General features: G+C 37.7%; 2 protein-coding genes across 4 annotated transcripts in view; both read left to right on the top strand.

The window, feature by feature from the left end:
* The window catches only part of LOC103518711 (protein timeless homolog), a 9847-nt gene extending 4370 nt beyond the window's left edge, over positions 1-5477 (top strand). For all 3 annotated transcript variants that reach the window (XM_026830443.1, XM_026830441.1, XM_026830442.1), the window contains one exon: positions 5202-5477. In XM_026830443.1, coding sequence (XP_026686244.1) covers positions 5202-5462 — 261 coding nt within the window. In that variant the 3' untranslated portion in view covers positions 5463-5477. The remainder of the gene's footprint in view (positions 1-5201) is intronic.
* On the top strand, positions 7-4269 carry LOC113465360 (protein timeless homolog). Its single transcript, XM_026830440.1, has 4 exons — positions 7-673; positions 1340-1478; positions 1874-2022; positions 3980-4269. The coding sequence occupies exons 1-4, from the start codon at positions 498-500 to the stop codon at positions 4131-4133; spliced, it is 618 nt and encodes a 205-aa protein (XP_026686241.1). The 5' UTR covers positions 7-497; the 3' UTR covers positions 4134-4269.
* Positions 5478-11966: the final 6489 nt, after the last annotated feature.

Genomic DNA, 11966 nt, shown 5'->3' with positions numbered 1-11966 from the left:
AACTATTCTACTTCTGTGTTGTGTTATACTGACGGATCCAAGTCCGCCACGTCTACCAGCTGTGCCTTTAGTATTGATGGCATTCTGTCAGCCAATACGTTAAATCCCATAAACTCCATTTTTTCAGCTGAACTAATAGCTATCCTTCTCTGTCTCAGGTCCATCAAAAATCACCCTGCCATGAGATTCCTACTAGTCAGTGACTCTATGGGTTCCCTATCTGCCATAGCCAATCCTTACTTTTCCTGCCCTATCATCTCTCAAATCTATTCTGCATGGTGTGACCTGAAAACCGTCGGGAAATATGTTAAACTAATGTGGTGTCCGTCCCATTGCGGCATTCGCGGTAATGAGGCCGTAGACCAGGCAGCTAAAGACCCACTATCTATTGTCCCCCGTGATCGAGAAGAAGATATAGTTAATGAGGCAATAAGGAACCTCAGTACTCCTTTGAAGCTATGCACGCCCCATGATTTTAAACCTTGGATTGCCAAACTATGCAGAACTCAATGGCAAAGATCTTGGGACAATATCCTAATAAACAAGTTAAAAAAGACCAAGCCCATCATCGAGGAGTGGCCGTCCAGTCAAAGGAGCAACAGGATGGAGGAGGTGGTGCTCACGAGACTCAGGATTGGCCACACTCGATTGACTCACAAGCACATATTCACCCGTGAGCCTCAACCCCTTTGCCAGTGCGGAGATATTCTCACCATCCATCATATCCTTGTCTGTATCACCCACGCCCACACTCGCGCCTCTGCGCCTCTTTACCCTCACCTCCCTCCCTAGCTGATGACGTTGAAGGCGTCGATTCCCTATTCATATACCTCAAAACCCTCAATCTGTTTAACCTAATATAAACTAGGGATATCGGATCAACGGGATCCAGCCTGATTTCCTCAAATTTGGCATGGAAAATTTTGCAAAAAAAAAAAAAAAAACGAATGTACCATCAAAGTCGAGATTTTTTGCCTGATTATTCTGAAAAAGAAAAGAAAAAATACAATGAAATAAAACTTTATAATCAACTACCAATAGGTTTTAAGAGAAGTGGGAAATCTCCGTCATTTTGGTTTGGTACTAATTATCTTGTTTCTTACCCTGTCCATTCTTGTTACTCCACAGTTCAATCTCTGCAACTTCCAACCTTTTTCAATGCCCATTTTTTCGAGCCAAAGATCATGGCGGGTCTTCTCTTATATTATTACATTTATAACCGATTGATTAAACCTTGCATCTTCATATTCATTTTCCGATCACATAATACTCCAGATCGGTTTAAGTGTAGAAATAATGAGGAAAACAGACCAAAGACACTGTTTGTTTTAAATTTCAGTGAAACTATGGCGGTGAATATATTCCATTTCCTGCAGACTCAGATAGACACATGGCTTAGTAACATGGCTATAGAGAAGAAGAAAATCACGCTCTGGTCCCGTCGTGTACATATTGCTCTCAAAGCTTACAAGGAAATGGTAAGAACATTCATTTCTACAGCTCGAGTATTTATAGTAGCCACTGTAACTGTATGAGAATGAGAAATGGGAAATATCGAAGCAGAAGTGTGATATCTGCTATTTATTTATTACTTTTTTCTTTGATGCAGAGCAGCCCGGATATACAACTTATCTCTCCGAACTTATCCTGTAACTTACATATGTTACGGGATAAGTTCAGAGAGCGGGTAAACCTAAAAACAGGGGGATTCTCCCTTTTATTTATAACATTTCCCGGTAATAGTACAGGGATATCCTAGGTTTACCCGCTGTCCAGGCTTATCCCATAACATATACACTATACATATTTATGTATAACTAATCAGAAATATCCTAAACTTAGTGTGAGACTTCTCATTCGTATTATGTTCCAGGTACTTACTCTCTTGTCAATGATCTCAAGTGATGATGAAGGTGTACGTAGATCTGCTGCTACTATACAAAGTAACATCTTCTATATTCTGGAGTACAGAGAATTGGTACTGGTGCTGTTTTATGCCTATCAGGAAACCAAATTCTCAAGGTAACTTTATCTATTGATTTCATTTGGTAAAGTAGCTATTTAGGGTGTATAAACACCAGGGGCGAATTTCTCGAGAGCCGTTTAGAATGTCAAAAAACGCCGAGACACTTTTTCAGTCCGTCTTTCCTTTATTACTACGATTGTAATAATTGTAATAAAACAAGCTGGGCCCGTCCCTCCGGATTTTTTTTTTTTTATTTTACTATTTACTTGATAGGAAAATTTCTTTTATATTTATTAAGTAATAAAGTTTATTTATTAAATCGTGGTTAAAGAAAATCAGTACCTATGACATACCTATTTTATTTAATATTCAGTTTATTATTATTATTATTATTATTATTATTATTATTATTATTATTATTATTATTATTATTATTATTATTATTATTATTATTATTATTATTATTATTATTATTATTATTATTATTATTATTATTATTATTATTATTATTATTATTATTATTATTATTATTATTATTATTATTATTATTATTATTATTATTATTATTATTATTATTATTATTATTATTATTATTATTATTATTATTATTATTATTATTATTATTATTATTATTATTATTATTATTATTCTTATTATTATTACATAATATCTGATGTACCTGCATACTTTCATGTAATAATTTAAAATCAAGACTAGAGCCTGTCTTTCCTTTATTCCTTTGAATGTTTCCTAATAACTACCAATACTAGTTGTTCTGTGAACTGTAGATCTCACTGACACTCTTTTGCTCATGCTGAGACGAAGCGAACAAGGTACCACCTATACGTATGTATATCTTACGTAATGAAGATTCAAAGAATGATTGACCTTTATTAAAACAATAGATTTACCAAGAATTGGTATCTCTTGACAGAATACTTACGTAATGAAGATTCAAAGAATGATTGACCTTTATTAAAACAATAGATTTACCAAGAATTGGTATCTCTTGACAGAATATTTTTTTGTAGAAAGAATACAATGTTTTATGCGTTATGAATGAGTCAGATGAGTCACCTGTTGGACTCTGAAACGTGCAGGACATAAAATCCCCCTCAGTTCTGGCCCCGCTCACTTCTGGGACGTCAGATGAGTCACCTGTTGGACTCTGAAACGTGCAGGACATAAAATCCCCCTCAGTTCTGGCCCCGCTCACTTCTGGGACCCCCCCCATGATTCAATGATCGACGTGAATTGATTTAAGGAACATATTATGTACCAAATTTCATCAAAATCGGACCAGGCAATCGCAAGTTTTGGCGGAACACCCAAACAAACATCCAATCCAAATGTAAAACGGTCGAGTTAAAACATAGACCTCACTATCGTTCGGTCAATAATGTTTAAGTCACCCATCCATTTATTGGCCTTGCTCGGCGTAGCTTAACCTAGGTGACGCTAAAACCGGTCTTAACGACTGCGGTGTCATTTAAAACTTTCTCGCTTTGAGTTCATAGGTCGTCGCGACAAATTTCAATATCAGAGCTCATTTGTGTGTGTTTTTTTTTGGAAACCATCTGAAACCCACCTTCTAAGCTAAGGTGACTGAGGTGCGTTTTAGATTTTTAATACAACCGTGTTTAGTTCACACTTGTGGAGGCAGTATGCCTTCATGAAGTTCATTTTTTTAAAGATGAGTGTTCCACCGCTGTTTTTTTTTTTCTTTTTTTTTGTAGCAATGAAACTGCTACATTAGACGCATGTGGTCTGTGTCGTAGCATGCCCATCCCGTAGTATGCCTCTCATCAGATGGGCGAGCAGAGACACAATACTTCCCATTTAGGTGCTGGGTCAACACGAGAACACAAAGTAACCCGTTGAAATATTTTCAATCAAAAAAAGTACAATTTTTTGTCGATGGTGGGATTCGAACCCGAAACCTTCTGCATGGCAAGCAACCCTTTGATGTTGATATAGGTATAGATAAATATGTTGTAATGTTTTTTCTCTTAGGGAATATTTGAAGGATCTCCTAGAAACAACTCATGTATTTCTCAAGATGTTGGAACATTCATGTAAACACAAGAAACTTGTTGTGCAGAAGCATGGTCGTATGAGGAAAGCCAAGAGTACCAAAAGCACAGGAAAACGTAAGTGTCTAATGTAAATTGTTTTTAATAATCGTACAAGTACATAAATAAAATCCCGTTTCTTTGTGTTATCATATCACAACTTTTGTGCTCACTGCACACATATAGGATTTTTCAAATATCTCAATAATCCAGTGCTTTACCTACCATGCTGGTACCAGTCGCCTTGCGCAAGAGGTCTTGTTCTTTTTCTTTAAAATGTTATATGTGATCTATTGTGATGTGGGCCTTGATCTATTTGTCTGCTCTCTAAGTGATATTGTAAACATCAAATTGTGATACCTAATCTAGTCTCTTTCTATTTTATATATATATATTTTTTTTTTTCCATAGTGCTGTCAGTTTTTTTTTTTTTATGTTTAATGTAGGTAGGTAGTCATTTTTTATGTCTTAGTATTGTAGTGTAGGTAATATTAATATTGTAAAATGGGAACTAAAAAAAAAAATACGCGTTAAGAGAACGAAAAATTCGAATTAAGCTAATGTACATTAACATTACGAAAGGAAAATAGGCTACTACAATACGTAGAAAAAAATCTGAAGGTTTCCAATAGAAATTTTACATTTGGTTAAAAATTATGAATAAAAGGTGTTAAGCACACATAAAAATGCTTGTCACGAATATAGTTCTCCAATTATTACACCTATGTAGATAAATTTTATGACTTGACTAACTTGGCTTGGACTCGAATTACGAACGTACAGATTCGAAGTCCAACGCGTTAACGACTGCACCACTGAGGTTGGTCATCGTTTATAACTTTACAGAATTAAAAAAAATTCCCAGCCGTTCAAACATTACGACCTAGGTGAAACATACTGTACATAAAATACTAGTATTGTATGTGTAAGTACCTACCTACCTATATATTATTTTCTGAGACAAGTGGTGTGTTTTTTTTTTTTTTTTTTTTTTTTTTTTTTTTCTTTTCAATTAAATTTTTATTAACAGTTTTCCAATCGCAACATTCCCTCACCATCTTCAAATTCTATCGTTCTTATCTTCCTTCTCGATCCTCTCACTCTCATTGAAACCACTTGCACCACTGAAATGTGCACCTTTACTAATCTGACATTATTTTCAGCGTCCCACCAAAACACCTAAGAATCGCGCCCCACTCAAAGATAATAGACTGGAGCATAGATCTCCACTGAGTGTACGTATCATACTTCGAGGTTTTTGCGAAGAGTTTCTACAAGCCTACAACAATGTTATGCGCGGAGTACGAGAGAGTATCTCACGAGACAAGGCGCAAGCAAATGATGAAACTTATTACTTCTGGGCCGTGGGCTTCTTTATGGCTTTCAATCGACATGTGGGTCTTCAAATAGAATTAATAAGGTAAGTTGAGATTGAAAATAGTCTACTAAGTTAAATATAAAGGGTGTCCCAATAAGAACGCAAGATTTGAAACGGCCATAACTTTGTTATGACTAGTTTTATCTTACTCAAACTTTGGCATATTGATTGTAAGCAAATCAGATTTAGTAATCATGGAGCACTAAACTGTTCAACAACGCGTTAGCATAATAAAATCGACACATTGTCACTTTTGCGCGAACATTTTCCTGTTTGTGATCGTGTCATTTTCCGTTTTAGTGACGAGAACTGGCCCCCATTTTCGTGTGATTTGACCCCCCCGAGACTACTTCCTGTGGGGGTATCTAAAGTCACAGGTTTACACCAACAAACCCCCCCCCACACACACACTGAAGCATTGAAAGATGAAATTGAACGTTGTTTCTCCTTTGCTGTTTTACAAGTTGATAGAAACTTCTAACGTTCTTCATATTGTCTTCCTTTTCTATTTGATCTAATTTGTTGTTTAAAAACTCCCTTTTCTTCTTCCTCATGAGTTTCTTAGTTTTTCTTCTCTCTTCTCTGTATGCTTCAATGTTAGCTTCATCTCTATTCTCAATGGCTGATACACTTTTTGCTCTTCTCTCTTCAATTGCTGCTTTGCATTCTTCATCGAACCAATTCTTTTGTTTTTGTTTTTGGATGTATCCAATGGTGTTCTTAGCTCCCTTGTGAATTATAGAATTGATTTGTCTTGAGATTTCATTGATTGGTTTGTCTTCATTCAGATTATCATGTTGCCTCTCTATTTCTTCCTCTATTTCCTTTTCGAATTCCCTTCGCAGTATCGGGTCCTTCAGTTTTTCTTGGTCAAATTTTCTTTGGTTTACTTTTTTCCGATTTTGGCAGTTGATTCTCTCACGTACTTTTATTAACACCAACATAATTATGATCCACGGTGTATAGCAGATACCAAAAGACATCTTTTCTTTATTCTGCTATCGCCGTTCGGCGAAAGCTAAAGCCGCTACAACAACAACAACAACATCCATCCTTCACATTATTCCTATTTAATTATTGATCATTTTAGTTAGCTCCCATGGTGTAATGGTCACAGCGCTCGCTTTGCACGCGGGAGACCCGGGTTCGATTCCCGGCAGGGACAAAAAATCTGTATATTACAAATTAATGATTGATTCCAGTTCCGGGGCCTTCTCAGCCTCGTGAGGAAAATGAGTAGCTATGTAATATACAGTGCATTCATAAAGTCCCCCCACCTCAATTTTTGAACCGATTAATTTAGAAACCTGAAATTCTCTAAACCAGCCTATATTTACCTCTAGTTTCTTATAGGCTATGTAAAAGTTCAGGGACTTTTTCAGGGTCGTCCCCAGGGGGGCCAACTTTAAAATCTTAAATGAAAACCCCCTGTTTGTGATACATCATATCAAAGATCTCAAAGAGCGTAGTACTTTGCTACGAGTTTGAGCTCGATCCAACAACCAGGACCGGAGTTATGGCCTATTCAAATTTTCATTTGTCCATGTTCTCCCGCGAATAGGGGAAGCACCAAAAATGGGAAATTCATATCTATTGGTGATTTGTGCTTCAAGTAGGTTCCTCTAATAATTCATATTAAAATTCAGACCCAGAAATGAAATTTAGACTTCCGGCCCTGATGTCCTCGGGGGGTGAAAGTTGATGTTTCGAAATTTTGTTTTTGGGACCGAATTTCCATAGGAATCATTAGTGGGACCTATTTGAAGCACAAATCACCAATCGATATGAATTTCCCATTTTCGGTGCTTTCCCTATTGGCGGGAGAACATGGAAAAATGAAAAATTGAATAGGCCATAACTCCGGCCCTGGTTGTTGGATAGAGCTCAAACTTGTAGCAAAGTACTGTCGCAAACGTTGAGGTTCGTCTAGTTTAAGGTCAGCCCGGACCTGGCGACCGATGCTGGGTGGCTCGGGAGGACTTGGAGAATAAAACACAAGACGACTCGTTGCTTAACTTAACACTATAATAATGTCTGGCTTTATTTACTATGTAGTGTAAACCATCTCAGAGCTGACCGAAAATCAATATTTCGTTTAGCAATTTTGTCGAGCAAGCAATGTGCTATGATTATATTTATGATCAAAATGTGTAACATCCGAACCCCTGCACCAAACTTCAAAAACGTGAAGAAAATGGCCTAATAGACCTATTTTGTCCTCTTTTCACGAGAAAACGGCTCAACCGATTTTGATGAAATTTTTTTTGGTTGTTAAGAAGAGTGCTCCGGGTGACATAGGCTACTTAAAATTGTCACATTCCATCCTGATTCAAAATGGCGGCGGTTCAAAAACGTGAAGAAAATGGCCTATTTTGTTGACAGACCCGTTTTTGTCCTCTTTTCACGAGAAAACGGCTCGACCGATTTTGATAAAAAAAAATTTTGGTTGTTTAGAAGAGTACTCGGGGTGACTTAAGTACCTACCTTTCTTTCCCCTCATTGCACTCCTCTTTCCTCTAATATTACTTCTGCTTCACTGCATTGGCGGCGTGCCATCGATTTAAAATTTTGTTTATTTTTTGTGGGCACTTGATTTATTTTTTTGTCCTGTCGATGGTCGCAACCTGGTAGAGTTCCTTTCTCTACTCAGTAGTGGAAGTGCTATACTGCTCGTCCCAGTGACACGAGCGCTGTGACCATTACACCATGGGAGCTAACTAAAATGATCAATAATTAAATAGGAATAATGTGAAGGATGGATGTTGTTGTTGTTGTAGCGGCTTTAGCTTTCGCCGAACGGCGATAGCAGAATAAAGAAAAGATGTCTTTTGGTATCTGCTATACACCGGGGTGATGTTCCTAGCTCTAGCCATGTTAAATTGATGCGAGTGCAGGACGGTACACTTCTCCTCGGCGGGCGTAGCGTTGACTAGAAGGCTAAAGCTAGACAACTCGAAAAACAGCCCTCCAAGGAGGTTGAGCCGTCCTGAACCGCAGTCAACCATCGTGAGGACTTGTGCTTGGTCTTTTAAAGCAGAGAGAACCCTTTGAGGAACGGTGACTTAAGCTACTTAAAATTATCACATTTCATCCTGATTCAAAATGGCGGCGGTTCAAAGTTATGTCTATTATGCTGCTCTGTGAGACATGTCAGGGAGCGCGTAGCGCGACCGTGTGTGTGTATGTGTGTGTGGTGAGTGTGTGATGGGCGGGACGATAAGACCATAGCAGTTACAGTTCCCCCTGTCAAACCTCTTAAAAAAAAGAACCCCCTATTTGTGATACCATCAACCATCATAAAAGAGCGTAGTACTATCGTAGGGATGATATTCGATGGGGTGACATAGGCTACTTAAAATTATCACATTTCATCCTGATTCAAAATGGCGGCGGTTCAAAGTTATGCCTATTATGCTGCTCTGTAGGACATGTCAGGGAGCGCGTAGCGCGACCGTGTGTGTGTATGTGTGTAGCGGATGTGTGTGTGTATGTGGTGGGTGGGTGTGATGTGTGTGTGGTGGGTGGGGTGTGTTGGGTGTTTGATGGGTGGTGTGTGTGTGTGATGGGTGGTGTATGGGTGTGTTGGTGTGTGTGTGTGTGATGGGTGTGTAGGTGTGTGTGTGGTGTGGTGGGTGTATGTGGTTTGTGTGATGGGTGTGCTGTGTGTGATGGGTGTGTGTGGTGGTCCCGTACAAAGGACGGGTCAACCACTGGTTTTATTTATACAGGGTGTCCCGCGAATGACTGTACAACGCTTGAGGGTTGATGCAGGACCTAAAGGGCTACCAGAAAAAGCTATCCGATTTTCAACAGGGGCGGAGTTATGAAGAATTTTCTGTTTTTCAACATTTTTCATACCTTGTCCCCTTAAAACGCCTTTATCTCTTGAACCAATAAGGATAATAAAAAACTGATTGTACCATTGAAAAGAACACAAAATTTACTAAAAGATAAAATTCCCTGTTTTGGTAATACCTTCCTTCGAACACAACCAGAGACTTGAGAGAAAGATTTTTTTGTATCTCTTTAAAAACTACGATTTTTTCAATTCGATTTTTCTTCAAGTTTACACTGAAACCCATTGAATTTCTCCTGATAGAAAAGTACCCCTTATAATACCTTCCTTCGAACACAACCAGAGACTTGAGAGAAAGATTTTTTTGTATCTCTTTAAAAACTACGATTTTTTCAATTCGATTTTGCTTCAAGTTTCCACTGAAACCCATTGAATTTCTCCTAATAGAAAAGTACCCCTTTTTGTCCTCTTTAATTCCATTATCTTGAATTTTCTGAGAAATCATTAATTATGGAGATATTAACGATTCAAAAGGAGAATCCGTCAATTTCCTACGTTACTATGAATCCCCGTCCACCATGAGTCGGAGGAAGCAACACAATCTTATCCGAAGGTTGCGTTCGCCAACTCAGATAGAAGAGATCATTGGACCTAGAAGTGGACGTGACCCCCAAATAAACAGTTTCAAGCGTGTGTACCAGAGCAATCAAAAGACATTCTGGGTCGGAAGTCGGCTGGGGCAACAACGAGCTAGTTGCAGTGAAAGGCGGTGGCCCGGTACAGATCACTGTGTTCCACTACAAACCGAGATGAGGAGTATTACCTCCCTCCAGCACCTAAACTAAAAAAGTAATAAAAAGGAAACTTACCTTAGGCACTAAAGAAAGGAAATTACCCCTCAATATCACAGAGCGTGATATTGTTTTAGATATTAAAGAAAAACACCAAAAGAGATCTCCCTTAAGCACTTTGAAATTACCAATTTTGATTTAAATATCTTTTTTTAAATTATTAAGTGGATTCCAGAATAATAAAATAAATAAATATAGTAATATATAATATGTATAGCTCTGAAAGCATAGACCTTTTCCTTAGGGTTGCTATACAGCTTTCCCGTCCTACCACAATGCGAATATGAATGGGTTATCATACCATTGTCAGGACAAACCAAACCGTTCCCAACCAAAATTTAAGAAAAATCCTAAACGATGATGCAATTGATGCATATTACAGATCCAGTTTGTTGTGTTCTTCCAGTGACTTTCCCAACAGAGTGGAACATTGAAGTTCCACTATCAGATTTTCTCCTGAGTACCAGATTATACTGTAGAATTTCCAACCTCCTGGTTGGTTGAATACTCATTTATCTGCTCCCATTTTCCAAATCTAATATATAAAAATGAATGTGTGTGTGTTCGAACTTTATGCCTGGCCAAACCGCTCATCCAATTGCTATGAAAGTTTGTTAACTTATTGCTTGCACTTCCGTGAAGGTTATAGGCTATTTTCCGGTTCGTTTTTGTTAAGCTACGCCGAGCACGGTGGGTAAACGGCAAATTCTTTAGAAAAAATTCACGTTTTTTGACATAAATGACCTCAGATCTTGAAATTTGTCGCGACGACCTATGAAGTCAAAGCGTGAAAGTTTTAGATGATTCTTCAGCCGTTAATTCAAGACCGGTTTCAGAAAATTCGACCGATTCAAAATGGCGGCACGTTGAAAACAAGTCTGAAATGGCGTATTACTCCGGTAGACCTGTTTTTGTCCTTTTTTCACGAGAAAACGGCTTGACAGATGTTAACAAAATTTGTGTGTGTGTGTGGGGGGGGATGGGTGTGTGTGTTGGGTCTGTGGTGTGTGGTGTGATGGGTGTGTGTGTGTGTGTGTGTGTGTGTGTGTGTGTGTGTGTGTGTGTGTGATGAATGTGTGGTGTGTGTGTGTGTGGAAGCAAGGCGACGGGTTCGCCCTAGTTAGAAATAAAAAAATGGAATGAGAAAATTGATTTTGCTTTTTTTTAATTTCAATATTTTCTTCTTTTGACTTTTCTCATTTTGTTATTTTTCTTTCAGCAGGAATTATATAAGTACATGTTGACAAATGGTTTTAAAAATACAACTTGGGAAAAATGTGGGTTTTATGATGATTCCCACTGATCCAAACCAGAGAATATTTGTTTTCTTACCAGGAAATTGGTATCATGATGCAGCTTCAAAGACTGCTTCAACAAACACTCATTAAACTTAGATTTAGATATACATGAAAACAAATTTAGGGACAGCTGCAGGGAGATTCTGGATATAGGCTGATGGCCTGTATATGGAGTCTCCCTGTACCTTAATCCTGTCTACGTAATTGCAATTGCCATAATTGCGTCTAGACAGTGAAAAAAAAACTTAATGATTGGATTTTTACTCACATTTTACCGAGTGAAAATTATTTAATAAACTTGCAAAAAGCGTTTCTCATTTGATTTCAAAGACTAAATTTTGATTTTGATGATTTTTACTGGGCAAGGGCCTCAAGCCCTGCCATTCATGGGTTTTTGATTGCCACTTAGCACGCCATTGGCTTTTTATAAAATCGAGAAAATTAAATAAAAATTTTAATAAAAATATTTGATGTAATCTGTTGGCGTGCTACTCAACAAATTTTTTTTTTTTTTTTTTTTTTTTTTTTTTTTTTTTTTAGTTCGAGATTCCTTACCGAAGTCGAAGTCAACTCAAAGTTTGCTTGGTTGGAAAATTTATATTTTA

The sequence above is a fragment of the Diaphorina citri genome, unplaced genomic scaffold (genome assembly GCF_000475195.1).
Source record: "Diaphorina citri unplaced genomic scaffold, Diaci psyllid genome assembly version 1.1 scaffold2329, whole genome shotgun sequence".
Taxonomy (NCBI): Eukaryota; Metazoa; Arthropoda; class Insecta; order Hemiptera; family Psyllidae; genus Diaphorina; species Diaphorina citri.
Note: the sequence above shows the minus strand (reverse complement) of the source record. Positions and strands in the feature narration are given on the sequence as shown.

Coding starts and splice junctions, on each gene's coding strand:
- LOC113465360 (XM_026830440.1), top strand. CDS start 498: ATGCAGAACTCAATGGCAAAGATCTTGGGACAATATCCTAATAAACAA. Junction 1,479..1,873: donor TCAAAGCTTACAAGGAAATG/GTAAGAACATTC, acceptor ATTATGTTCCAG/GTACTTACTCTCTTGTCAAT. Junction 2,023..3,979: donor CAGGAAACCAAATTCTCAAG/GTAACTTTATCT, acceptor TTTTTCTCTTAG/GGAATATTTGAAGGATCTCC.